The following is a 27,215-nucleotide window of genomic DNA, read 5'->3' as shown; positions in this document are numbered from 1 at the left end:
GTAATAATGATTTGACGGTCATCGGCTAAAAAGATGATCTCTTCCTCTCGAGCCCCCTCAACCTCAACAGATGTGTACGCGTTCATCATCAATCTGTCCGCTGTTCCCCGCAAAATCTCTCAGCTGTAGCCCATAAACGCCATACGCCTTCATGATACATCCTTTGTGCATAAGCTCAGAGCCTTGCGCATTCCAGAGCTCAGTCACTCGATGCGCACCCTCTGCATCCACAGTTGACGCATTGGACATCGCGACTCTCCTTGATTTCGGTTCGAGGTACTCTACAGATGCACGTGCTATTGAAGTTGGTCTCCTTCGTCTGGACACACCGAAGACAGCAAAGCTAGGGGCATATTAGCAAATTTGACTGCACAGCCCATGAAAAAAATAAATCCGAAGCAAACCTTCTCGTAACCCTGCTTCTTCCACTTTGCTATCAGCATAGCATCCGCGTATCCATTCTTCAACAACCAGTCGTACAGCTGTTTGCTGATGGCTTCCTTCTCATAATATAGATCATACACATATCGACTCCGCTGATGCGATAACTGGAAAATCTCCCACTGTGCTTGATGTTTCGGTCCCGCAGGAGGAGGCCTATTCTGAGCATCCTTCATCTTGTTCGCAAAGATGAGAAGGTCATTTTCGATGTCACTGAAACCTTCCGGTGGTGGCTTTCGTTTTGTGGAATGTCGTATCGCAGGCATGATGCTTTGTTTTATATATACACCCAGAAGCGCCCAGATTCCATAAAGACAGTAACGGGATACGAAAGTTGCCTGGGAATGACGAGAGAGAAAACCAATGTCTGGGTATGAATCGTTACGGAGTCGGAAGTCGCCCACAGAGGGTCGCTATCAAATTGTGGCGTCACCTTCGAGTGTGGCGGGACGCATCACGTGATAGTCTGTCTACGGAGCGTTCGCGATGCACATCGTTTGGCAGCTCAACGTCACTGGACAGACAGTGTTCTCCAAGTTGAGAAGCATTGACTTCCCGCCATGGCTATCACGCCGACGCAATTTGCCAAAAAGACGGCGCAGTGTATGCTCCTCGCCGTGACGCTCATTACCAGTGTACTAACAAACAGCGCAGCGGCCAACTGGTCGGATGCAAAACGTCGAGTTCTCTCCTCCTATCGCGAATGGATCCGAGCTGTACGTCCCGCTGTTGCCAATTGACAACTCTTCGCACGGATAGAGTATCTCGCGACGATTTGTCGCCGAACGGAGTCGATATTAGGGGACATAAAATCCCCTCATGCGCGGTATTGTGTGCCGCTGACTAGGCAATCTAGGCTCCAGAGATCCAAACCATGTACAACATGCCCCTGCCCATCTCCGCGATTCGGACCCGGGTACGTCAGGAATTCGAGCGAAACCGATACGCAAACAAGCTCCCTGTTGTCGATGTGCTTCTGTTCAAGTCCCACGCCGAGTATCAGGTATGTTTCTCACGGGTTGAGTTGGGCGAAAACGCAGAACTTGAGAGGCTAATGGGTTGGAAACACAGGAGATGATGAACTTCTGGAAGCAAACCACCCACGTCATGTCCTACTTCAAAGAAGAGAACTTTAGAGGAGACAAGAGGCTGCCATCGAGCTTCATCGATGGATTCTTGGAGGTACGACGACCTTACTTACACATGCCCAATCCATCCGGCCATACACACCATTGATTGACAAACGCTGACTGTCCTCACCTCGCAGGGCCGGAATTAGACAAGAGCGAAAACTGCTCCATGTAAATAAATCTTTCCTTGATGGAGACTTTTCTTCATGCAAACCACAACGCCGCAAGCTCCTTCTATCCCTGTCAACGGACCGTATAATCCAAGCGAACTTTTGTGACAAGTGAACATAAAAGACATGTAGCAAAGAATTGAAACAAAGTCCCCATAGAATTTGCCAATGTGAGACACAGAAAAACAAATCAACGCTCGATGCCATTGTCCGCATTGAAAGCCTGTCTCTTGGTCCAAAACTCATCGGAAATTACATCACACACGTCCTGCAGGTCCGCCAAGCCTTTCTTCAAAGCATCTACCGCCATGCCCTCTACCAAATTCAGTCAGCAATGGACGATGGCTCTCCAAGGATAGCGTTTACAGGATAAATGAGAACAAGGACACATAAATGGATACATACCGTAGGTCTGGATTCTTATGTTCATCTTGGGCTCAGACGGATGAGGAATAGCATAAGCGCAAAACTCAACATCAGGGCTGCAGAAAATGTCGTCAGTATAATAGAAAAACCCGCCTTGGTCAGTCGCACGGCAGGGGATGGACATGCTCACTTCTTCATAATGATGTACCGCAGAGCGTTGCCAAGGGTATGTCCCTCGTCCGTAAACTCAAACGAGGCAGCCGTGTCCGTAGAGCCCGGCAGCTGCCAACCCATTAGCAAGGTCATGATACATGCCGCAGCAGATTCTCGCACACCAGAAACGTACAATCTTGACTCTTTGCGGTTCGACCTCCTCCCCGTCCTCTTCTTCTTCTAGTTCCTCCCCCTCTGCGGCGTCTCCCATTTCGGCGTCTTCCACGGTAGCAGCCTGCGCGGAGGGCGGGACATCGTGCATGTTGGCGTCTTGCGACGAATCCTCCGTCTTCTTTGTACGGCCGGGCATTTTTTTGGTATATATATCGAGGCACGAAGCTCTCAGCCCGCCCGCCCCAGCAACAAAAGAGAAAATAGGAACACTTGGAGATTGTCCAGGACGTGGCGTCAGAACTAGTTGTCGGACGCTTACACAGCCTTTGTTGTCCTCGTCGTATGCGGTTTGTCCAGCTTTTTCTTACTTTCCAGAATTTTTGACGTCGATGGAGCCGCACTGATGGGGCGCCGGGCTGGCGTAAGGAGGTAATGGAATTTTATGGATTTATTTGTTGCATTATGAGCACAATTTCACAATCATCCGAGCTTGGCCCGGGTAGCTCAATGGCTAGAGCGTGGGACTTTTAATCCCAAGGTTGGGGGTTCGAGACCCCCCTCGGGCGTTTTCTTTTGCCTTTTTTTGCTTTCTGCCCCGATAGACGATTTCTATGTCTTGGTTGTACCCCTGTACTTTTATTCTCGTCCCATGACAGCGGTGGTGTGGTGTTGTCGGGTCTCCTTTCCATTTTTGTTCTTGGACAAATTTTCACGTGTCAGAATCAGAGTAACGGACGAGTATAGGGTAGATAGCAGCATTTCACGACGTGAACATTATTTCGCAGATGCAATAACTATTATGAGCCCACTGGTTGCTTCAGCTGCAGGGAGGGTGTGATTGCAGAGGGGAGCGAGCCGGCGACGACCATCGACCGCCATCTGTGGTCGGTTGAGCATTGTATGACGGCCAGAGTTAGTCAAAGTAATAGGGCTGTTTGCCAAGGGCCACACGACAGTCACTACTACTAGGTACCTAGGTACCTACGAATCTAGGTACCTACGACTAGTGCTACCTAGTACGTACTCCGTACTGCTCGACACAACGGCCAGGTTAGAAAAGGGGAAAAGGACGCAAAGCATAAAAATAGGTAGGTGCCTTGCTTTACGACAACAATATGGCAGATGGCTGGCAGATGGCCCTGGCAAAACAAAATATACACGACACCCGTACTCCGTAATCACCAGACGGAAATCCGGCGCGCGCCTTTTCTTACGGCCTGGATGTCCCATCTCGTTCGCCAGCCCTCACGAGGCTTTGCCTCAGGGGTCACAAGCCAATGGGAGCAGCGGAGTAGCAATCCCTGACAGCACGGAGTACGGAGTACTTACTGCCGAGTGCATGTCGCTGCGTAGGGCTCCGTACTCCGGTATCCCGCACGCTTGATCCGCCGGAATGGTTATGTAACTCGCAGTGTCGTTGGACCAATGGCGCAGCGTCGAGTGTCCTCCAGTGCTGGGCAGGTCGGTCATTCGGGTCAGTCAATGAGGTTGAAACCAAGAACGGCGTACGTACCAACAGACGATCGGCATTTGACAATCCCCATCAACTCGTCCCGTATTTCTTCCCGGCAATGCCGTCGACATTATAACGTGGGATTGATGATAACGGTCCAAGCAAGGAACCTTGCAACCGAGAAGTTCGACCGGGGATCGACACGATAAATCAAGTGCTGACAAGCGTGGGGGGTCCCTTGCCCTCCCCCTCTTCGGAAACCATGTTCAAGTCCATCCATCAAGAATCAAAGCGATACGGCATTTGACCCCACCGTTGCAACGACAACCTGAGACGACGACGTCTCAGGTCCAGCCCACCCTCGACTGCAGAGGGCATAGCTTGGCCCCTGAGGGGGGAACATTGATGAATGACGAACCAACCAGTCGACTCCAACTAGTAGCCGGGCCATGTAGTTGGTTGGACCGGTCGGGTGCACATCAAGATGTCACACACAGGAGGAGAGGAGGACATGGACCATGACATGTGAACGAAGGAACGAATAGTACAAACATACTCCGTACACAGGCCCGGCCACAGAGCACTCTGCATGTACAGCTTCGGCGACTAACTGGTCAGTTCGCGCTGGAACGACGACTCGCCAGTGTCACCACCACCGCCAGGTTCAACCTTTTGGCAGAGTTGCCGGCTGCTATTCAACGCCACACCGCGCTGGAGACTCGCGCGCCGCACTCGTCCGTCGCCCTGTCGTCGCAGAGCAAGGCCGGAATGGACCTACGACGACAGGGAACTCCTTCCCCAGTCGTCAACTCGGTCTCGACACACCGCGAGCAGCCAAGCAGGCCTGAAAGCGAAGATGGTGGTGGCCGTGACCATCAACGGTCCTTGTCTCGGCTTCCAGAGCGGCCCCCCCACAGACAGCAAACGGCCATGGATGGCATGGGTTGATGGGCAATAAGACGGGGGAGAAACCAAGCGAAAGAAGCTTTTTCGCCGTCACGACCTCTCCCTTGGTGCTGGGTACGGTGTGCCGTCGGAGCACTCCCTGCGCGTACTCTAAAAATGGGCATGTCATGACGTCGTGCCCAACTTTCCGGGTCAGCTAGTCTCGACAAGGGCCGGCTGACTTTCATGCTGCGTATTCGTACCGCCTGCTGCATTATTATGCTCCATAATCGGGGGCAATTAAAGCGCAGGGCATTGTGTGAGAACGTACATTGTGCTCGACGGTAATCTCCGAGCTCACGCGACAATTAACTTGTACTAGTGCCCGGTGCTCACTTTCGCCACGAATGCATGCGCAAAAAGCATTTTTGGCTGTGTTGGATTGCAGCCACCACTACCACTGAAAACGCAGGGGTGCCCGATGACATGCGGCGAGTTACGGAGTACATTTCACGTCGAATGGACGTACGTAATATGTAACATGGCGTCGGTCGGTGGTTTGTGGGGACGGCCGTTGAAGAGACCTAAGAAGAGACGAAGAACAACAGCCAGCGGACAAGTTATAGATAACATCACCTCTGTCGCTATGTTCGTTCAAGGCCTTCCCAGACAACCCCGAGTAGGGAGCCTCGCTTACCTGTCTGTCGAGATGGTGAGTCGACAGGCGTGGGATCGTAGGATCGTGGGATTGTCAGTAAAGTACCAGGCCTGCAGCTAGCTCTACTCGTAGAACTACGAGATGTAGGATACTTCAGACGATGCCAAGCATCCGCGTTATAACTGAAACACTGGGAAACTGGCACGAGAGTAGAGGTTGAGTGCTATAACGTGGCAGATGGCCATCTTCTCGTCCTCCTGCAAGACTTTCCCGGCTGCCAATAACAACCCATTTTGTTGATAAAATTATCACCGCCGACTCAGTGTAATAGAAAAACCGCGTGGCAGCGGGGAATGATGGGCCTGAGCATGAACATGTTAGTTACATGCCCCCCCCGGGGGGGGGGGGGGACCGGGTCTCGAATACTCCGTGCCGTATGTCTTTTTGTCCTCGCCGTCAGGTCCTGATTCAAGAATACGCATGCATATACGTAATCCATAGTGTACTCCGTACGACTCCGTAATATATTCTGCAGGGGGCCCAGGGCCATTAATTGGGCCACGACTTCATGGGCATCTACTTCGTAGTACGCAGAAACTTGGCACCGCCGTCGAATACTGTCTTTACATGGATAGTCGACACCACTCATTATTGTTAGTATCAGCGGCGATGGTCCATATTAGTACGTAGTCTCGATTTGAGGAAGTGTCGGGCCTACAGGGGGCCATGCCATTTCGACTCAACATACCGCACCTTTTCTTCTCCTGATGCACCGCCGTTGGCTGTCAAGCTGAGATTGACTCTATTAGTGCGGCTGGCTGGACCGGCCCACGTGGATCATGGATCCCTTGCTTTTGTCCTTGTCGTACAGATGGAGAAGACCGACAGCTTCCTTCCCTGCATTTAGCAGTACGATTTCGGATGCGAATCTCGTGACTGTACATGTATGCAACCGTCTTTTGATGAGCGCTGTGCTTTGTGACTTGACGTCTTGGAGACGCTGCTTTACCTTGCGGCTCCTCTAATAATTTGTCAATAGACGAGTATTTTATTGCGTGCGAAGGCTCCTCCTTGGGGATTTGCTGCGAAGAAAGACTTAACTACTCAGCCGTCAGAAAATAGAGGCATAGCTATTCCAACAAGATGAAAAGTCACCGGGAAACTGTGCAACACTAACCCACTGTGGAGAGAGATGGTATTTACTGCGCCAATGTAGTCCACCATAGTACAGCGGTGACGTTGTATGAAACTTGGAACTTGATATCCCGACTCTCATGAATATTTCGTGTCCGCTTTTACTGACGTTTCGCTTTCGACATCTGGGCCCAGGTAATGACCTTCATCTTCAACGACGGACGCCGGGCACCGGGCATGTGCGCACCCCAGAACTGCCCCTGGGTCCCGGCGTCGCCCTGGTCACAATCCCGAAGCCAGCTCGAGGCCTGGAGGGCAGGCCAGCATCGGAAGCTCCATTACCCCAGCAACTCGGTGGCCGTCCACATGACGCTCGGCTTCGGCGAGACGTTCGTCTACCTCAATCTCCTGTACTACGTGAGGTAAGAATCCCCTTCCCACAGCGGTAGCGGTCGACGGGGCTCCCAACTTGCCGCCGCCGCCCCTGCTTACGCCTTGTCAGCACCCTCATGCTTCACCGCGAGTACTTCCCCTTCCTGCCGACCCCGGAGTCGGAGCCACGGGGTCCAGTCGACCAGCCCATGCTGGGGGCGCCCGCCCCCGAGGGCTGGTGGGACGACAGCTCCCGACTCCTCTTCGGCGCGGCAGAGCACATCGCCGCCATTCTACACGAGGCCTCCGAGTGTGGCGTGCATCTCATGACGCCCTTTGCCGGGTTCTGCGCATTCTCAGCCGGCTACCTCAACCTCTACGTGGCGAAATACCCCCGAATGAACCTGGGCCGCAGCCCGCGAGCAAGCGACTGTCTCAAAATGTGTCTCGACTACCTGGAAAAGTTTCGACTTGTCTGGAAAATCGCCGACGGATGGGTAAGCCGCCCGCAAGCATGACACGACCGTGGCCACCGTTGCGCTAACATTGAGAGGGCGGCACGCGCAAGATCAAAACGATACACCATGCATCCGTGCTCTACGAGCGAGCAACCGAGGACCGGACACGATACCAGGGGCGCACACGAGCAGACTTTGATACTCTACACCAGTCTGTCCACGAGTTCCGTGTCGTGGATAGATCCGACGCGCATACTCGGGAGATTCGGGGCGCGGAGCGGCCCTCGGCGCAGGCGACTTGGCCGGTTCAAGGGCACGAGCACGAGCACGAGCACGAGCACGAGCTCGACACTAATACCTTGTTGAACCAGCTTTTCGCGGAAGTCAGCAATAACCTCGACGAGCAGGGGGCCTGGTCTCAATGGTGGCCGGCGATTGATCAGGTGGATCTTTAATGAGCTGCGTAATTACATCCGGGGTTTTTTTTTTCGTTGAAGCTTCCAATGAATGAGTGACGACCTTTGATTTTTTTGATTTTTTTTTTAAAAAGGGCTGTAATATCTGGTTTTCTATACATGTCCTATTTTTATTTCCCGGTCTAGAAAAACAGTCAACAGATAATGCACCTCTTCATATGGCTCCCCTCCCGTCACCGCCAACAAATGCATACCTGTCGCGTCAACCATTCGCCGTTTCTCCTTCCAATCACGCCTTTGCAAAGACCTTTCTCGAGTTCATCAGGCGAACAGCAAGCATAAAGAGCATGCCGACAAAAGGCGCCACAACCACGCCAAGAGGACGTTTTTTGAAGCAGCTAAAAAGGCACGTAAATGGCGTCTGGATTCTGTACTAGATCTACTAGAAATTTGGGACGAGAAGGGTGTACATTATAGGCGAAGAGGTTAATAGCGTTATTAGGTTGAAAATTGGCCCGCCTTGGTGTCCGGCCCGCCTTGCTGTCGAGCACCACCTTTGGTGGTGAGGGCTTTTGCTAGCCGAACCACATAAAGTGGGGCGGGCACGATTAGGGAAACGAAGAGAGCTGACTGAAGCGGGTTCGGCTGTGGGTCCTTCCTGGCGATGGCAGAAGTCCTGGCGTCCCGTCTGATGTGGCACTTTGGTGGAGCTTCCCAGCATGGATTGAAAGCCGGGGCGCCGCCTCTTCATGGCGATGCGGCGGGTTTCAAACAGGGCCATGGCCAGCAACGCAAGCCCTCGGTCTGAGGGCTAGGCGAGGAGGGGAGGCTTTTGTGACGAATTGCAACGGGCAGAGACCTAACTGGTCCGCGACCATGTTGCAGAGTGTGCTCACTCGTGTGGTGTACCGTCGGGGCAAGTCTGTGTCGTTGATAGCTACTGCTCATCGTCTCTCCCCAGTGGACGGACGGTTGGAGTCGATCTATTCCGTACTTGCGATAAAAGGCTGCTGAAATGTGGCTCTCGCTGCGACGCGCACTGGACTCCTCGTTGAGATTAGCTTCGGCCCATAGGGGCGAGCATGTTGACTGCGCCGACACAGAATCGTGTCAGCGTTTTGGTGACGGACAATCAGCAGCCACCCCCTCAGGCCGGCGGAGAAGATTTGAGAACCGCCCAAGCCCCCGCCTATGAACCCGTAATAACTACCAGTCTGTGTGCCCCGTGGCGAGCCCTGGCGACGCTTGTGCTTGCTGGCTGACGGGCTGGCTTGCGGTGCCTTGGGGTAATCCCTGCGCTTTGTGCTGCACACCGGCCCCCTCCTGGTTGGCATTGTGGTGTGCGCGCCATCTCATCATCCCATGCTCACCCCGTGGTCGTGGTCTCTTTGGCTGCAGTCCATTGCTTCAGGATCCCCCCCCAGGAGTCAGGACCAGCGCCAGTCGCAGCGTGTGCGAGCCCACTCTGTCCGTCTCAGCGCTGCGATGCTCAAGACTGCCGTGACTTGACTCTCGGAGCATTGCTGGATTGGATGGGATTGGATGGATTGGATGGATTGGATTGGATTGTACCGAGTTCCGTCGACGACGTGTGCCAGAGTCTGGTCTAGTCTCAAGTATGGAGTTGCTCCTGAGTCCTGAGCCCTGAGTAGGGTCCTCGAAACTCTGAGGAGGGCTCCTGACTCCTTCCTAATCGACGCCTCATACGGAGTACTGCTCGGCGCCTTGCTCCTTCTTTTTTTCATCTTCGACACCAGATTTCATCCTTCCCTCCTCTCCTCCCCCCCTCCCCCTCTGTCCGCTTTTCTTTCCCTGCTCCTCCTGTGCTGTACCATCTTGCTCTGCATGTCGACTGTCAATCGGCCTCATTCATGCCGTGTCGAGCTTCATCCTCACCACAACCACCAACGACTACTTCAGCGGCATCACCCGCACCTCGCTCGCCAAGTTCGACTGTCGCCTCTGCCGCAGTCCTCCTTTAAACCCTGTGCTGTCGGGTGTGCGTCGCTAGTCCACTTTCACGGACAACGTGCCCTTGGCTGCTCCAACCTCAACCACTCGCTGAACTGGATCCGTTTCGCGCTGACAATCTCGAATCCACCGCAACCGCCGTCGTGGCTCACCACTGGAACGCTTCCATACTATTGATTCGCCCATAATAGTCCGCAACCGCCACCCCTGCGTGTTTGAGCCCGTCCACCAGTGCCATTTTGCGGGCGTCTGCATCGTGTTGCATTCTGAGCTTTCGCTCGGCGCTTCTCATTGTCACCGTCGCTCTCGCTCTCTTTCTGTTCTTTTTATTAGCAGACCTGTCGACTCTCCCTCTGGCCTGCAACCGCATTCCATCGGTGCGCTGTACCTTCTGCCACTCCTGCACCATTTTGGTACTGCACAAACGTGACCGTCGAGCCCGACCGGGACGTCATTGTTGTGCAATTTTTCCAGGAAAAAAAAAAGAGACACCGTTTCGGTAACAACCCTCACTACAAAGGGCGGCCCCCTTTCCGATTCATGTTGTGATAATATTGCCTTCGTGTTACCATCCTCGAAGGACAGATCTCGTACCGAGGCTAGCATCCCGATCACACAGACCGCATAGCAAGAGTTTGATCAAGTTCTGTCAGCTGCTGAGCCCGGAGTCACCACCGGCCCGCAAAGGCATAAAGCGAGACAACTGGTGATAACACCCCGACCTAGCTTCGACTTGCGCTTCGCCCATACTCACTGGAAACGATAATAGCGAAGAACACATTGGTTGTTCTTCATCGACAGCCAGAGGACCGCAAAGCCTGTCGCCTCGGCTTGATCTCCACCGCGTGGCCATTTGATCCAACACCTATCTGATATCGACCTTGCCAACCTTAGACCTCTCAACTCAATATGAGTGCCGCAATTGCGATGGCGCCATCTCCAGCTCCCCACGAGAGGCCGCCCTTTTCTGCAGCCGATGTAGTGGCCTCGGAAGCATCCGGGAGCACCAAAGCCGCTGGTCCAACATCTCCCTCCCACAGAACACCCGCAGCTGCATCGGTGTCTAACAGCAAGAGTACGAGCGCTGGCCCTCAGAAAAACAGTGATAGAAGTAGCCCCAAAGGAACTGGAGCATCCTCAGGCGTCAAGTCGTCGCCAAATGGCTCGTAAGTTGCGCAGCTCATCCAAACGTGCGCGTCAAACGTAGCCGAGTTTTTGCTAATTATATCCGTTGCAGTAATCGTAGTGAAAAAGGCCGACCCAAGGTCACGGTGAAAAAGGAACCCGGATCTCCAACAATTCCAAATATGAAACCTCGACCGCGGCGGTTGGACTTGTCCAAAAACACCCTTTCAACACCCAACAACCCGGCCTCCGCAGTGCCCATGTCGGCCCGTGACAGCTTGGGTATCCAGGAAGTTGGCATCGCCTGCTTATCACCTGGATTCGTGACACAGGACCCAGTTATGAAGGAGCAGCTGCAAAGAAGCATGTCTGTGAGGGAACAGCAGCGTAGCATTATTGAACAAAGGCTACAGCAATCTGCAAAGGGAGACGGCCCTAGCGACAAAGACAAAGATGCGCTTTCACACTTTGCCGCCAAGACACCTGGCATGTCTCGCAGAGGCAAAGCGCCTCCTGGACTCTCCATCGTAGCGCCATCTCACGAGCACTTTGCCAACGAGCGAGTAATTCAGTCGGCACCGCTTGGTCGCAGCTTCACCGGCTCTCAACATCCCGCGTCCATGTCACGCCACGTGGCTAACCACCCTTCACATCTGTCCAGCAGCTCACATATTCACCATGTTCCTGCAAATCAGACGAATAACCGCTTGCCCCCTATCAGCGACGTCTTCGGACACAGTGCTACTGCCCACCCAGACAATGCGCCGCCAGCTTTCCAACGAGGTGCGCCTCTGGCTTCCCCAAGTCTGCATTCAGCACACCAACAACCACCGTCATCGAGCCGCCCAAGAGAATACAAGTCTGCCGAAGAGGCACAACACGAACTTGCCGGAGGAAGGCCTGAGTTGCTCCCTAAGATTATCCATTATGGCGGCCACCAACCCCCCACTCCTCCGTCTCCTTCTGCGGGAAATCGACAAACTGATGGAAGCCGAACTTCTACCAGACGCCGCACCAGAGCCGAGTATGAGGATGGCGCAACTCCGCCTCTGGGCTACGGACCATCTGCAACGAAGCGTGGCCCGTTTGGTGAAGGCAGAGACAGCCCTGAAACACAGCGCGCAAAGAAGGACGAATTTCTTCGCCTTTGCTCTAGGGCGTGGGACTTATTTCACTCATAACTCGTAATCCACCAATGCCACGTCACAGTATGGTGAATCTGGTTGACTTGTATATTCAGCTCGCTTGTCTAACCACCATTTTGACTAGTTGGCCACTGCACATGTCTTGGCGTTGATGACCAAATTCCCGGTACAGGAGCGGTCTGCGCGTTCGTGAAGAAATCATGCGTTTTGGATATTTTGGCTGCATGGCTGCGCGCCTCACACTTATAAATTTTACCGGATTCCTTTGCCACGTCTGCTTACTGTTTATTCTGGAGACACATCAAGAGGATTTGGATCTTGTGCTGGACATACTATGTTCGCGACCTGCCTGCCAACCAGTGTCCTGGCTACGGCGGATCTTCAGACTTTGGTTTCGCAAGGTCATGTTTATTTTTTTTTTTTTTCACTTTTGTTATTACTGATGCCCTCTGGGTACTCTATTTTATTTACTTGGACCTTCACCTGCTGTACCAAAAGGCAGAATGCTGGATCGGTTTCGAATTTCTGTTGCTAATTCCTGAGTTCAGGATTATACCTGTGTGGTGGGTTGATTGTCCATGTGCAGGCAGAACTAGAATTCGCTTTCATCTTTGGGAAGGGTGGGGGGACCTTACATTATCACAAGCTACTTGACATGAGCAAACGATGGGGGGCGGATGAATTGTGTGAGGCAACATTGGGAAAAAGAGTAAGGAATTCTGGAAATGGCAGGTAGCCTTGGTTTATATAATATTTTAGCTGGAGTTGAATAGGTATCGATAATACATATACAAAGGAAAATCCATACTAGCCAGCTTTGCGCCTCCTCTGAAGATGCCAACCGACGCGACGACCGTGAAGCCAGAGTGTGTATTCGACATGCAATCCAGAACAGGGTGCTACACGGCGAAGGGAGAAGGAGAAGGACAAGGTGCACGAGCTCCATCAGAAGAATATGCGAGCCAAACCGGCGATGAATAAGAGGCGCTAGGACGGACACTCGAGGATCCAGAAAGCCCAGCACAGCAGTTTGATAAATCACCGTCGGCTCTGAATCTCAGCATACCCGTCGAGCTGAGCGGCTCGGGCCAAGCACCACGATGAAAACACCCAACAAAAGCAGTGGCAAGTCTTGCAAGGCGCGAAAAAAAAAAATTCCCCAAGGCTACATTGTATGTATAGTCGGCGATGCTCGAACGCGCAGTCGCAACTGTCCAAGCAATCCTCTCATCCAACCGGTAAGCAGAGTTCACGCACAGATAAACCCGCGGGTTGGGGCCGGGCATGCCCCATGATCAAATGCCCCCCCCTTCTTCTCCCCGAACAAATCACAAAAAAAAAAAAAAGAGTCCCGAGTCTTGTGGTACAAACAAAATAAGCTAGCCAGCCAGCCGTGCCCCTAGTGCTAGAGGACAAACTCCGGTTTTACTGATACCATATGCCCGAAAAGTGAACCAAAGCCTCCATCCCAAGCCTCTTAGCTCCCTCTAAGCCGATTCTTCAACCTACTTATAAGAGTAACCCTGGACAACAGAGAGTACGCCAAAAGTGTCGCTTGTAGAGCATTGTGCCACCCACCCAGAATTCAGGAAACGAAAAAAAAATAAAAAATAAAGACGGACAAGGTGAAAATATAAGAGGCTGGTGAAATACGCCAAAAACACCGGTGCTCGGTAGTGTATCGACAACGAAACGACCGTTTCAAAACCAAGGAGAGAGACGACAGTCTCAATCAAGGGCGGAAAAAAAAGTAAGAAAAAAGAAAGGGAGGGGCGACCGGGGGTCAGGACGGATATGGAAAGGTATAGGTTCGCAATATCGAGGTAGAACTATGAATCAAGCTTGAGATGAGTACATGTATGGCTGTAGATGAAGAAGAAGTCATCAAGTCGTCACATCGATCGTTCAGTTCGCATGAAAGAGAACGCCCATAGGCATGGCCATCCCCTGGTCCAGTTTATCCCAGCGGTGCCGAATCAAAAGGGGGAGGTAGGTAGGGCAGAAGAAGCTGCAAGACGTCTTGGCCAAAGTTGGTGTTGTGAGTTGTGCCGACAATCAGATTGCAGTCCGCCATGCCAAGGCAGCATGACGGACGGGGGGTTAGACACCCTCCTCTCCAGCCTTGCACAGTTTGATTTCGCGAACCCACTCTGATTTCAGGACCTGAGCCGCGGTTAGGCGGCGGGTGGGATGGGGATCCAGAACTGAGTAGATGACGTTGCGGCATCTCGCCCGATGCAGCGACTCAATGGGGCCGTAGCCCTCTTCGTCACGCCGGCCCTCGAGATATCGGGCGTAGAACTCATCCTCGTCCTTCTTGGCCACTCGCCAAAGGTGACGACCGGTTCGCATAGCCATGTAAATGACACCGCAAGCCCATACGTCGACGGCGCGAGCATCGAATTCCTTGTCCGTGTACTCCTCGGGGGAGATGTACGGGGCCGAGCCACATAGTCCAGACACCATGTGAGCATCCGTCTCCCAAGCCATTCGGAAACACTCGCCGTTGCCGAAATCCGTGATTTTGAGCGCACCCCTGGTGGTCAGGAGAAGGTTTTCTGGCTTGAGGTCCCTGTGGGCGACGCCCATTTCGTGGAGATACTCTACACCTCTCATCATCTGTTTGAAGAAGCAGTCGGCCTCTTGAACTTCAAGCTTGCCACTCGACAGGATAAGGGTGTAAAGATCGCCACCAGCGCAGAACTCCATCACCTCGCAGTAGTCGCCCTTGGCATCCTTCAACAGGTCCAGGGTGTGAATTACGTTGGGGTGGCGCAGAGACGAGGATATGCAAAACTCGGCCGTCAGGCGCTTGCTGTACTTCTTTTCGGTTTCTTCGGGTCGTCGGCGAAACTCCTTGACGGCAAAGAGCTTTTCGCTGGTGCCAAGCTTCTTGTGGGAGATTCGGACAATACCAAAGGCGCCTCGGCCCACAACCTCCTGACATTTGCCATACTTCTCGACGAGCGTCGTGGACACATTGGGGCATGCCTTGCGGTCTGCGGCTTCTTCCTTTTCCTGGCGCAGGGAGTCGACCCAGTTGGATACCAGCGAGAGATCACTATCGGGAGTGGCCTCTGGCTTCTTCCCCAGAAGGGACCTCCACATGTCGGAGAGTTTTTCCTGACGTCGGCTTGACTTGAGGTGATGTTCGTGGCCACCCGGGACTTCTGAGTTGCAAGAGAAGCGACTGCCGAGATCCTTGCCGGGAATGACCTTGGACGCATTTGACGAGGGCTTCTCGGCGGGACGTTCAGAGGACTCCTTGCGCGACGAAGCAGGGGACACGGCGCCACTCTGGGAGGGGCCACGAGGTCTCCCAGCGTGTTCGCCATTGCCGTTGTTCAGCTTGGGCAAGTCTTTACTTGAGAACATGCGGGTGAAGCGTTCCTTGACAGAGGATCTTTCTGAATGGGGCTTGAGGTGTGAGGACTCGCTCGCGCAATCGCAATCCTGAGGGGTGAGACCGGGAGAATGTCTAGAGCCATCGTGGGATTTAATGGACGAAGGTTTCGAGCTCGGCGCGGAACTGGGTTTTGACGAATCACCGGATGCGGCGGGCATTTTCGAAGTAGCAGCGCAGCAAGACTGACGTAGCGCCGTGAGATGACTGGGTGACGAGTGCCGCAGTCGCGGTCGCGGTCGTTGTCAATCTCGGTCACTCTCCAACCTCCAGGCGGGAAGTGCGGGCGCTCGCCGCTGTCACGGTCGCAGGCGCAAGGAGTCGCGTTGCCAAAGCGGCGAGCACGTTGAGGGTCGAGGAAGCACGTCGACGAATGGGGGGGGGTGGGGGAAGGGAAGAAGGCGTTCAGAACGAGCAAGAAGGAGACTAAGTTTGCAAGGGTACTAGAATGCTCCGTGATTACGTGGAAGCAAAGTGAATGATGATGAATAAAGACAAAAAGGCCTCTCCGAGATGGACGGGTCGGGATGGGTGATGATCTCTATCTGGTGCGGATGGCGGATGGCGGATGACGGACGGATGGTGGCAGCGGAAAGTAGCAGCGGAAAGTGGCAGTGGCAGTGGCAGTGGCAGTGGCAGTGGCCGGCGCAGTGAGCGAGCGAGCGAGCGAGTGGCAGCAGCCGGGTCGCCTCGTGATTTATCAAAGGCGGCACCGGGCGTCGTGTCCGTGTGCACCGCGTTGGCGATTACAAAGCCGGCGGCCCTCGCAGGGTGAACGAGGGAGGAGGGACGTGGTTCGACGGGCGGCGAGCTGACGGACGGCGACACCAAGGGCCAGCCGCCAGCCAGAGGGCGAGACGGTGGAGGGACAGGCGACGGGCCGGGAGGCAGGTGAAACTCGAGGCCTCTTTGGTGCTCTGCTCTCTGTGGACGGCTCGATGGAGGCGGAAGGCGGGAGGCGGCGGCGGCGTCGAGACTCGACGGTGCAGGCTGCAGAGGGATGGCAGAGGGGGCGGCCAGTGCTGGGTGGCAGTTCGGTGCGTGCGGTGCTTGCGGCGTGCAGCGTGCAGCGTGCAGCTGCAGTGTTGCAGTGTGCAGCGCGCAAAAACGAGGCGACAGGGATCAGCCAAGTGTCGCAGAACCGGCAGGCGGTGCGGTGCGGTGCGGTGCGGTTCGTATCGAGTACTTGCGAATGCACCGCCGTCAATTGCTGCTCGCCTGGCGATCAAAGCGGTGGCCGGCTTGCAATTAATCAGTCTTGGTTGGTGCGAGACAAAGCCCGCCGACAACGCTTGCCGTCTTGCCGTCTTGCTGTGTTGTTGACCCGTGACCCGTGACCAGCGGCCTCGTCCTCGTCCTCGTCGACCTTGACAAAAAAAAAAAAGAAAAAAAAATTCGACCCGCGCCGCGCCGCGCAGGACCCGGCCCAAACCAGCGCAGGCGGCTGGCTGGCAGTTGGCTTTTTGAAAAGGAGAATTCCGAGTACGGAGCACTCCGCAGACCCGCCAAGTAGGTAAGTACCTAGGTAAGTAGGTAAGCAGTACAGGTTCCCCTCGAGTACTCCGTACCCTGTCTGTACCTGAGGTATGTGCCCGCGGCCGAGGAGGGTATTCGATGGCCTTGGCAAGACACAAAAGAGCCGTATGCGTCGATGCTGCCGACATGCGTCTTTTGTTTTGAATTCGCAGGTGTCAAGAAAGGGAAAAAGGGGGAAGCCCGGCGAAAACAAGGCGTCGAGGTTGGTCGACGTGTGATGAGGATCAGCAGCTCACCACCGCGAGCCGAGGGTCAAACGACTTTCTCTCTCTGGAGTCGGTCTGGTTGGTGTGAGGCTGGTGTGAGGGTGAGGGTGAGGCCGGCGGCGGCGGCGGCTCTCTGCGAGGGACATGGGGAGTGATGAATGAGCCCAGCCACCAGCGCGCGTTGGACGTGCTCCGTCCAAGTACATTATAACAAACAATAAATCCCGCCACAAGTGGGCAGCGGATGCGAGGCTAGGCTTTGGCACTGGGGAACATTGGTCAGTGACGAATCAAGAAGCAAAGCAGGCAGCCGACGAATCAATGCATCAGCTGCCACGGAGCAGCAAAGCAAAGCCGCGGCAGCCCACCGCCCTGTGCCTGTCGCTGTCGCCGGGACAGCGCTGATCCTCACAGTGATGACTTTTACTCCATAACATTTACGGAGCACATTGCAGCCCAGTGCGATTTTTATGTGTACATTTGCAGCGTGTGCTGTGTAGATACCATCATGTCCTGCATCTATCCTCCACAATGGCACACCATGCCAGCGGCCCGTATCGGTGCAGGCCGTGCTGACTACGGAGTCTCTCTACTGGGCGTCAGTCTTGCCGTGTCTCGGGTGACCAACCCGGGAAGGAGCGCACCTGCCGTGTGTACCGGATTGTCTCTACCTACCTACGGCGGGTTGCACCTGCCTAGTTAGCACCTCTCTGTCTTCCGTGATGCCAGCACTGAGGGTAGTGTTTGGACGAGTCAAACTTGTCTGGCGTCTGGTGCTAGTGAGCCAAATTGAACGCCCAAACAAACCTCGTCGAATTTGTTCTCCGTGCCAGCCCCAGCCCTTCAGTGCTTGGTTCAGGACGCCAAGCTCGACTTCGGATTGTCCCGCGGGCGACTGGCGAGTAGGCGGCGGCAGAATGTCCAGCAGCAATCCCGTCGTCATGCACCGTGACGTGAGGACTTGGGGTCGCGGAGCCTCCAGGCCATCTTCATTTTTCAGCAGAGACACCCGCATTGCTATCTTGTGCAATAGTCCGTTCCAATGCTCCCGAAACCCCAGGGAATGCTGCCCGTCACACCCCAAGTGGCCTGTCCTCAATGCTCATCCACGACCAAGCGCCAAGAGCCACCTCGCACCCTTACGTCGACTGGGTTCAGTCAGTCTTTGATACTATTCGCCTGCTACACCCGACATGGTTTTTGAACGATGTGAACCACCACGCCATGGGTTCAATAAACTTGAGACATCTGGAGGGTCTGTCTAGGACCAGCAGGGGCATGGGCCACATCCGGCATCCGCACCGCATCTGAGACCAACATTCTATTATTACCTTTTCCTGTCTTCAGACGACAACTCGATAAACGACGGACCAGGCCGCAGGGGGAAAACCCCAAGACCGAGATTGGCGAGTTCAGGGTTGCGCGCTGGATTTGGCAAACCTGAGAACCTACAAAGCACCGATATAAAATACACTACATAACAACTGAGTTATTGTGTATGTGGCCCGGTGGCCCGGCACTTTGAACCACAAGAAATTGGAAGACTAGGGACGACTGGCGACGTGTTCTTGGCCAATATCGTCGTGCTTGACCCGACGGGCCAAGAAACCCCAAGTGCTCTCCGTCCGCCAAGCCGGCTCAGCCTGGGTGGGCATTGCGGAGCACCGAAGTCCAGACGGCCGCCGCCAGCCACAGGGGGCCATGGGCGCCAAGACGACAGGTTTCGGCTTCATTGAAGGAGCAATCTCAATTCAACGCCTAGTGGGAGGGAATGCATTCCTTGGACAGCGAAAATTCTGAGCCTAGGCAGCGAATGTCGGACTGTCACGGCGACCAGCGAGTCCGCGTCTGCACACATGTCTGATGATGCTATTCTGCAGGCAACAAATCAGGCTCCGTTCCTCTCGGCAACTCCGTTGGTGTCACTCCGTACCACCATTGCCAAGGGCGTTGCCAGAATTCACAATCGGAATCCTCGCTTGGCATGGCGCGCCGACCTTGCTAGGGTATAGAGAGAGAGAGAGAGAGAGAAAAGAGTCCATGCTGAGAATAATACTACAGCTTGTCCAGTTGTGCTCTCTTTATTCAAGTACTTGAATTGAAATAGGAATAGCTTAAATATAAATTCCCTTGTTCCACGAGCTTTCATCTTTTACTTTATTTTAGTATAATTTCTGAAATAAAACATAAAAAAAAAAATCAAACTTGGAAAAACAGTATTCAAGTAACTATCTATTTGAAATTACCTTTTTTGGTAGTCTACTTTAATCTACTACTTGGTATGACGTTTTAAAAGTACAAGTTTCGGTGTAAACACGGGGGACTTTTTTTACCGTTACTCACTGCACCTCGAGCCACTCGTCCTCATCTAGCCAACATTTGGCGTCGCACCTCATCTTCCATAGTCCCTCTACATTGCTGCGACTTGTCAAACCCCGAGTGTCCGAAAGCAAAGTATCATGACCTACACGGGCGTGGCGACATTGGGTCCTCAACTCTCCCAACCTGGTTCCACGATCGTGGACCCGGCGCGCGATGCTGTTTACACTTAAAGCAGTAAAAAAATAAAAAAAATAAACAACGTGACCAAGGCCTACATTCTAATTCCCACGCGTCACGGGGGTGGTGGCCGCCGGGACATGGCCGTATCACGCGTGAGGCTGCTAGACGCACGGCGCTGCGGCATCAAATCGTGAGAACATGTTCGCATGAGCCTGCAGGCCGGACCTGGGCCGTTTGAGCATTGGAGACGCAGCCAAGCAGAAGCCATCTCCTTGAAATGTTTGACTGCCGGGGTAGGTGAATTCCCACCCTCTTTGAGGCCTTTGCTGCACACGACCATGTCCCAGGCTTAGGGACCGGGGCTAGTTCCCAACAACATTGTCGTTTACAAAGCAGAAAGATGCAGCACCAGCGAGGCAGAGAATCGACGAGATTGCTGCTCTGTCGGTGGCGCGGGAGGCTTGGTTGATTGTTACAGCTGTGCGTGGCACCAAAACTGAACGAGGCGACGTGCGCCGGGTCGACTGGAGTACCCGAGTCGAGTCACGGGGCTTTGAGATGATGTAGAAGAGTCGGCTCGGACATTGGATGGCCTCCATTCCATGTTCGCCCTTTGGCCTGCATTTCGTCGAGATGAGTCACGTTGCGGTGTTTCTGACTTGATTGCATTTATTCTGTAACGAAACTCCTTGGTGCAACTTGCTCTTTTTGTTGTAGTACATTAATAACTATTAGTATCCCCTTCTCTACCTTACCTCTAGTATAGCTACTATATAGTATGATAAGTAGAGGCAATTAAGTATAAGAAAGAGGGTCCTTGTATTAATTAGAACTTTAGAGATAGTCTAAGGCTAGTATAGCAGTATAGTAGACTTGGAGCTAAAAAGTTTTTCTTTTACATACTAATGTAAATAATAATAAAAATTTAGGACTAAAAACTCTAAAATATATTTATAAGCTTGCTCCGCCGATGCGCCGTCGCTGGGCATCACGGTGCTTACAGCTGGCTTCGCCTCAGCCCGAGACGCGGTTGATCTGTCTCGAGTTCCCGACTTGTAAAGAGCCCTGCACCGGAGGTCCGCCCTCTGGTGTGCCGTCCCCCGTGTACGCTGCCCATTAGGGGCACCCGGGCGCAGGGCTGCCGCACGATGCCGAGGGAAATCTCGTGGCAAAGGTCTGGGAAGCGCATTGGAAAGCAGAGAGGACGCGTGAAGTAGGCAGAGGCACGGATTGGGTTAGCCTTTGGAAAGTCGGGCAGTCGCAAATGTAGCCTCACCGCCTGCAGGGGTACCATCGGCTATTGAGGGCTAAAAAGGGAGTCGGTTTAGCTTGATGTTTAGACGATGTTTAGGTGACGTCCATAGCCTGCTCGTCTGATAGTCCTTGGGCCCTGACGATGGTGCGTCATTTGGGATGTGCCCGAATGCCTCTATGGGAAAGAGCCAGAACCCATAGGCTGAAGCGAGTTCATCGTCGTCTTCCTCGCAGGGGTTTCCTTTGGATATTCTCTCCCCACGGCACGCATCCCATTGCTCCTTCTCTTCCCCGAGCGCAAAAAGTGCTTCGTCTCGGTCCGCCACCCGTGTATTGTTGACGGCAATCATGGACCGATGCAACTGAGGCTTCCATCTACGCTTCCGGGCCTCACGAGCCTCAAGAGGATGAACAGCACGTCCGAGCGGTCCATCGTAGCCGAAGATGACACGACCAAGTCTTGACAGGAGTCGACGTACAAGATGCTCGTCGCCCTCGGTGGGCTGAAACAAATCATCGTAGCATCCTTCAGCTTTGCCCCGTACAGACGCTAGGTTGATGAGCCCGACGTGCCGGGGATCATTGGCCAACAGTGTGTTGGCGAATCTGGGAAGGTATCTCAACCCGACAATATCCACGATGTCCAGCTCCGGATGGAAATAGAATACACCCTCTGTCGGAGCTTCGCCCAGCCGCTTATAATAGCAAGGGACTTGGAACACGATAGAAACGCATGGCGCTTTGTCGCGACTCGGAGCAAACGCGGAAGAGCTCGCTCATCTCGTGCCTGCTTCTCAAGACGACCAGGAAGTTGCTCTCGCGCTCAAGGCGAGCACGGTAACCAAGGCGGTCGGACATTTCTTGTATGATTTGATCATTTAAATAACAGGGAACGTGTCGGTCCTCGTCCAACAGGTCTTCAACACTTCTTGCCGGCAAGAGTTCCACTCGAATGAGGCGTTCGTAGCAGAGTGATTGCGCCCATATCATGCAAAGAAGCTCCGGGGGGAGCTTTGCGAACTGCGGGAACGAACCAGTCCTACTTCCGCCGTGTTGATGATTTGTAACGACTTTCCGGACGAGGCACTCATGCTGAGCACCGCGTAGAGAGCAACAACAAACGAGGAATATGGCCAGAGAATCAACTTTGAAAATTGCAAATAGATGGCAGACCCGGGCCAGAAGACCAGCCAGCCATGGCGCCTGCTATATAGTAGTAATTAGCATCTAGGGACCAGGCGCTTGTGGAGCATCTGCATCCGTGACTGGCCTGTTCCCCTCTTGTGCTACTAGACGTCCTGGGTGCCTGACTAAAACGAGTCATCGAGATGGTGAAGCAGCGGAGAAGAGACGTCTGCATTGATGATTGGCCTCCATTTGTGCGACCAAACGCTCCGAGTGCCTGGCTGGCTACAAGGCGGCGTCGAGGCTAGTCATTCACAGCGCGTGTAGACATGAAGTGTAAGTCAAAGACGCAGGAAAACCGCCGCCACGGACCAGGAGAGCATGAGCTAGACGCTCGACTCGGCACCAAGTGCATCACTGGTTCAAAATCATATGTGATAAACTCGGGGGGTGCAAAAGTGAAAAATCAAGCCTGTAGTTGGCGGCGCCAGCCAGTAGAAAATGCTGCTGTGAGTCAGCCAGGCAAACCTGGACTCTTCTGAGCAAACCAACGCAATGCAAACACTCGTCAAAGACTTTTCTGTCTCCGGCCAGTCAAACGTCAAATCCCATCCAGAAATGTCGTTCGGTGCGTTGGTGGGAAGTGACGTCACTGTCGACTTGTCACACGCATCCCGAATTGAGCTAGTGCGAATTTCGGTTGTCGGTGATTCTCGTGGCGCCGGGGGAGTTTGAGCCAATTACATGCACAGAAGGTCATCCCGATACTTACCTCAAATATCAAGGCCATCAGGAGCAAATCGAGGCATTCCCACCGCTCGTTCCACGTTGACGCCTTCGTCGCCAAGACCGTAGATCCATGTGGTGGACCAGCCCGAGGAGCCATGGGACTCTACACAGGTACGAAGTAGTCGACCAAGAGGTAGGCCATGTGCCATGTCCCGCTCGCCAGGCCGGGCCATCTGGCCCAGACCATGACAAAGACCAGCACTGCAACTACTCCAAGGCAAACAAGGAAATTGCTTGCAATACCGTATAGATTCCTGGAATAACAGGAGTCCAGAGTCTTATTACCGGGAACATGGCCGCATTGACCGGGACCTTGGGCGCGTCGGTAAACCGAGAGCCGAAGTATGACCAGCCGTTCTTGGGCTGGCTTCTCATATGGTCCTTGGCGAGCCGTATCGTATCTGGTAGGTTCGTAGCCACGGCGTGGACTTTGGCAGCCGGCCAAATGGTCGTGAACCATCCATCCCACGGTACGAGAGGGGTCGAGTTGATGGTTCCATGGCTCGCGGCCGTGACCCTCGTTGAAGACGGCAGGAGGTGCACGATCAGAGAAGACGAGAAGACGGCGGCAAGGGAGTGCACGAGAGCGGCAATCAACACCTCGATGGGGCGAGTGTCGAGCACGTCGTTGCACGCACCAAGGAGCGTGTCGGTATGGGACTCGCTGAGAGGAAACGTGGTGGATTTTTCTGCCCCTCGCGTGCTCGCTTCGGGATTCACTCCCCTGTATGGCACGGAGAGCCCGTCAACATGCTCCTCTTCGGGTGTGATGCTGGCCAAGTTCTCCTAGACGTGGCGCATCTGTTGAAGAGTCCAGGACCGGAAGCTCGTCGTGGGTTGCGCCATCAACCTAGCAGCGTCCTCTTTCCTGGTCAGGGAATCTTGCAAATCTTGAGGTAAAATGCGCCACGATACAAGATCTACGACTAGATGGTGCGCTGCGATCAAGACGCTTTGAAACTCGTCCCCGTCAAACATGACACAAGCCAGCATTGGTCCAGTTTCCAAGTTAAAGCGTTCACGGCATCGGCGAATACTGCTCGCCTCGCCTTGCTTGTCCTTGCCGCCTGCCATGCCCGCCTCCTTGCAAAGGTGAAATGAGCCAAAAACATCGTCGCTCACGCGTTGCTGCCACTGCCCGCCATCGCCACGGCTGAAACGAGCGCGAAGCATTGGGTGAGCCGAAACGACGTCTTCCAATGCCCTGGCCAGGGCGGGAAAGGCGACGCGGTCCCGCAGTTTCGGCATGAAGCTCTGACCGAAGCATCCGGTCGGACCTGGCTCCAGGTACATGTTGAGGTTCTGAACGGGACTCAGTGGGAATGCTTCACCATCGTCTGGTTCCATGTGGACGCCGGCGACTTTCAGGTCGCGTGTCCGTGTCTGCGTCACCATGGGGTCTGTCATGGCCACAGCGGCTGCGAGCTCGTGTAGCACCGCATCTTGTACAACATCAGCCGTGGCAATGTTCAGATTGTGTGCTCGAGCCGTGGCCGATACCTGCACTGCCGTGACAGAGTCGCCACCGAGCCGGAAGAAGCTGTCGTCGGCCGAGATGGTGGCGGCATCGATATTCAGGACCTGGCCCCAAATCTGCTGCAGTTTGCGCTCCACGTCTGAGGAGACCTCCCTCTTGCGCACCTGGCGTGTTCCTTTGGCCACAGGCCGGCTACTGAGTGCACCACGGTCAATCTTGCCGCCGTCGTTGAGCGGCATCGAGTCCAGCACCGTGACTCTATGTGGCACCATGTACGTGGGCGGTTTCGCTCGCAGCATAGCATGCTCTGCAGCTCCATCTGCACCTTGTCCCGTATCTGCATCTGTAGAGGCTGGCTGCTGAGGGAGACACTCGACTGTCCATGGTCATCGTGTGGGAACGCAAACAGGACACTTCCCATCTCGCTAGACCTGTCCGCGGCGACGCCATGGTGCGAGCCACGCCGGTGAAAGACGGCATCGAGGCTGCCGCGCAGAGACGACTGACGAGCCCAACTGACTTGCACTCTGTATCCGGCGTTTTTGAAGGTCAACCGCGCATAGACTGCGCATCTCGCTGGCCGCTTGCGGGTTTGCCGTTGAGAATCAGCTGTATAGTATCATGGAGCCATTCATTCACATCGGCCTCGTCAATATCCTGCCTGTCGTACATGGATGTCCATCCGCGGAGGTCTCGCCCGGTCTTGCGGAGCTTGGTGGCATCAGCCTCTGCATACTTGTCGGCGTCAAACGAATCCTCCCACAGCTTCACGAGCCGCGATTCCTCTTCTTCGTCATCTCCACTGTGGTTCCGAAGGGTAACGAACCCGACAACGACATCACCTTGGATGGCCGCCGCTGCCTCATTCACAAGATGATGCCCGCGCAAGGCCTCGTCGATTTCTCCCAACTCGACGCGATGACCTCGTACTTCCACCTGTCCGTCCAACCTGCCAAGGTACTCCAGCTGTCCATCTACTGGACGCCGACGGACAAGGTCACCCGTTCTATAAGCCCGTAGTTTGTCATCGCCACCCGTACTGACCTTGATGAGCTCGTCCGTGTCCTGCCGTGGATCAAGATAGCCCCTGGCCAGGCCATTTCCTGTCACCACGAGTTCCCAACAACACCAGGAGGCACAGGTCTCTGGAGAGCATCAGCGACGTACGCACCCGAGTTGTCAACGGCACGGCCGATGGGAACGCCACTTGCAAAGATGCCATCATCCTCGGGCACGGCGTAGCTGGTGCTGAGACAAGTGTTTTCAGTTGGGCCGTAGTCGTTGAAAATTCGCCCGTGTGCCGTCGTCATCATCTCGTGCCTCAAGCGCCGCAGGTTCTCTGGTCGAGCTACATCGCCGCCCACCCACACGGTCTGAATGGCCGAAAACACCTCAGGGTAATGGCTTAGAAACTGGTGCAGCAATGCCGGTGTTAGGACTAGACTGTTGATCTTGTGCCTTTTGAAAATCCCGACCACGACGGCACTCTCCATCAACTCGCACGTTCTGATGCAGACCAGAGTGCCTCCATTCAAGATGGTCGGATACACCTCCGCGGTGGACATGTCAAGAGAGATGCTGGACATGTGGGCCATGACGGGCGCAGCCCGTAGGCTGCCCCTGAAGTTGCCCCCTTTGGATGTTCTAAGAATAGTGCCGCATGTTCTAAGAATAGTGCCGTGTTTGATCATGACGCCCTTGGCTTGCCAGCCGACCCAGACGTGAACACGACGTACGCAAGGCTGTTGCTGTTGGGTCCTGGTCCTGCTGCATCCAACGGCGACTGTGAGCATGTCCACTCCTTGACCGCGGCAGCATTCTCGTCAAGAATGTCCTTGACTCGGACGGGTTCGACGTCTTTCAGCGCCGGCACGCCAACGTCTTGCCCTACCAGAACGGGTTTCTGCCCTGCCGCCGAGGACTGTATCATCTCAACCCTGGCGACGGGTAGCTTCCCGTCCAATGGCAAATAAGCTAAACTGGCCTTGAGAACGGCCAAGAATGCCACTATGGTGTAGCAACATCGCCCAGACGGGACGCCGACCACCGTCTCGGGAACAAAAGACCGCTCGTTCAGTGAGCACACGGCCGGGGCATCTGCCTGCTCTCGGACACGCTCCTCAATCATTTCGTGAACGCATCGCTCGATTGAAGCGGGAACTACTCTGTTCCAGTTCCAGATCCGCTCCAGGTCGCCTGCCCGATGCCAACCGGTGGCAGGCCCTCCAGGTCTGGTCACCTATTGTATCGCCATTGGATGGTGTACCTATGACAGACGACTTTTCCATTGCTTTCTTGACATCAACGGTGTCTCTGTCCAAAGGTATAGGTGTAGACGCCTGAATCTCTTGATACTCTCGAGATGCTACAGCACCAGCGTTGGTCATGTTGATGGTCCAGTGGGAGTCGAGTTCCGCGGCCATGGTGGTCATTGTGACTCTTGGCTTGTGGACAGACGTCGTTGGAGTATTCAGATGCGTTCCCGTGAGGCTCATGGAATTGGCAACCTCGGAGGCTATCGTGCGCCGTACAAAACCACGAACTCCGCAGGCACCTTTGACCCACTCACTCAGCAACTGCTCTTTCACCGGCCGGTCCTACATCGTGTCACAGCCTACATCGTATCACAGGATTTGGCTTCCCAGGCTCCGACTGGATATTCATGGGGACAGATTGCATGTTTCCCGCCGACCATTGATGCTCCGCCAGATCATAAGATGACGACCGATGCACGGCGTCCCTCCTTCGATTAGCTGGCTGAGCTGCCGGCACATTGCGTCGCTAGACGCATGTATAGACGAAAGTCGTAATCCCGTGCAACAAAGCCGTAGCGCCGTCGTAGTCCCGTGGCGCCGGTGAAGCCACGGAAATG

The 27,215-nt window shown here is 54.3% G+C and overlaps 9 protein-coding genes across 9 annotated transcripts; 3 read left to right on the top strand and 6 right to left on the bottom strand.

Moving 5' to 3' along the window:
* Positions 1-63: 63 nt before the first annotated feature.
* MAM_07001 (cell cycle control protein cwf14) lies at positions 64-707 on the bottom strand (the record flags this gene model as incomplete). Its single annotated transcript, XM_040825799.1, has 3 exons — positions 64-259; positions 330-343; positions 405-707. The coding sequence occupies 3 exons, from the start codon at positions 705-707 to the stop codon at positions 64-66; spliced, it is 513 nt and encodes a 170-aa protein (XP_040676182.1).
* Positions 708-1,001: 294 nt separating this feature from the next.
* MAM_07000 (NADH-ubiquinone oxidoreductase B14 subunit) lies at positions 1,002-1,720 on the top strand (the record flags this gene model as incomplete). The annotated part of the gene is made up of 4 exons (XM_040825798.1): positions 1,002-1,157; positions 1,298-1,444; positions 1,513-1,623; positions 1,709-1,720. 4 exons carry the CDS (start codon positions 1,002-1,004, stop codon positions 1,718-1,720), a joined length of 426 nt encoding a protein of 141 aa, XP_040676181.1.
* Positions 1,721-1,931: 211 nt separating this feature from the next.
* MAM_06999 (DNA-directed RNA polymerase I and III 14 KDA polypeptide) lies at positions 1,932-2,630 on the bottom strand (the record flags this gene model as incomplete). The annotated part of the gene is made up of 4 exons (XM_040825797.1): positions 1,932-2,056; positions 2,147-2,223; positions 2,298-2,389; positions 2,454-2,630. 4 exons carry the CDS (start codon positions 2,628-2,630, stop codon positions 1,932-1,934), a joined length of 471 nt encoding a protein of 156 aa, XP_040676180.1.
* Positions 2,631-6,762: 4,132 nt separating this feature from the next.
* Positions 6,763-7,849, top strand: MAM_06998 (uncharacterized protein; the record flags this gene model as incomplete). The annotated part of the gene is made up of 3 exons (XM_040825796.1): positions 6,763-6,986; positions 7,067-7,433; positions 7,490-7,849. 3 exons carry the CDS (start codon positions 6,763-6,765, stop codon positions 7,847-7,849), a joined length of 951 nt encoding a protein of 316 aa, XP_040676179.1.
* A 2,841-nt stretch (positions 7,850-10,690) lies between these two features.
* MAM_06997 (uncharacterized protein) lies at positions 10,691-12,087 on the top strand (the record flags this gene model as incomplete). The annotated part of the gene is made up of 2 exons (XM_040825795.1): positions 10,691-10,947; positions 11,019-12,087. The coding sequence occupies 2 exons, from the start codon at positions 10,691-10,693 to the stop codon at positions 12,085-12,087; spliced, it is 1,326 nt and encodes a 441-aa protein (XP_040676178.1).
* A 2,064-nt stretch (positions 12,088-14,151) lies between these two features.
* Positions 14,152-15,615, bottom strand: MAM_06996 (serine/threonine-protein kinase hal4; the record flags this gene model as incomplete). Its single annotated transcript, XM_040825794.1, has 1 exon — positions 14,152-15,615. The coding sequence occupies one exon, from the start codon at positions 15,613-15,615 to the stop codon at positions 14,152-14,154; it is 1,464 nt and encodes a 487-aa protein (XP_040676177.1).
* Positions 15,616-21,005: 5,390 nt separating this feature from the next.
* On the bottom strand, positions 21,006-21,810 carry MAM_06995 (uncharacterized protein; the record flags this gene model as incomplete). Its single annotated transcript, XM_040825793.1, has 2 exons — positions 21,006-21,625; positions 21,666-21,810. The coding sequence occupies 2 exons, from the start codon at positions 21,808-21,810 to the stop codon at positions 21,006-21,008; spliced, it is 765 nt and encodes a 254-aa protein (XP_040676176.1).
* A 1,263-nt stretch (positions 21,811-23,073) lies between these two features.
* Positions 23,074-24,642, bottom strand: MAM_06994 (non-ribosomal peptide synthetase; the record flags this gene model as incomplete). The annotated part of the gene is made up of 2 exons (XM_040825792.1): positions 23,074-23,652; positions 23,782-24,642. The coding sequence occupies 2 exons, from the start codon at positions 24,640-24,642 to the stop codon at positions 23,074-23,076; spliced, it is 1,440 nt and encodes a 479-aa protein (XP_040676175.1).
* Positions 24,643-24,892: 250 nt separating this feature from the next.
* Positions 24,893-26,775, bottom strand: MAM_06993 (nonribosomal peptide synthetase 3; the record flags this gene model as incomplete). The annotated part of the gene is made up of 4 exons (XM_040825791.1): positions 24,893-25,446; positions 25,515-25,987; positions 26,080-26,574; positions 26,621-26,775. 4 exons carry the CDS (start codon positions 26,773-26,775, stop codon positions 24,893-24,895), a joined length of 1,677 nt encoding a protein of 558 aa, XP_040676174.1.
* Positions 26,776-27,215: the final 440 nt, after the last annotated feature.

This window comes from Metarhizium album, assembly GCF_000804445.1.
Source record: "Metarhizium album ARSEF 1941 chromosome Unknown scaffold_26, whole genome shotgun sequence".
NCBI classification, from domain to species: Eukaryota; Fungi; Ascomycota; class Sordariomycetes; order Hypocreales; family Clavicipitaceae; genus Metarhizium; species Metarhizium album.
This window is presented reverse-complemented; position numbering and strand designations above follow the sequence as displayed.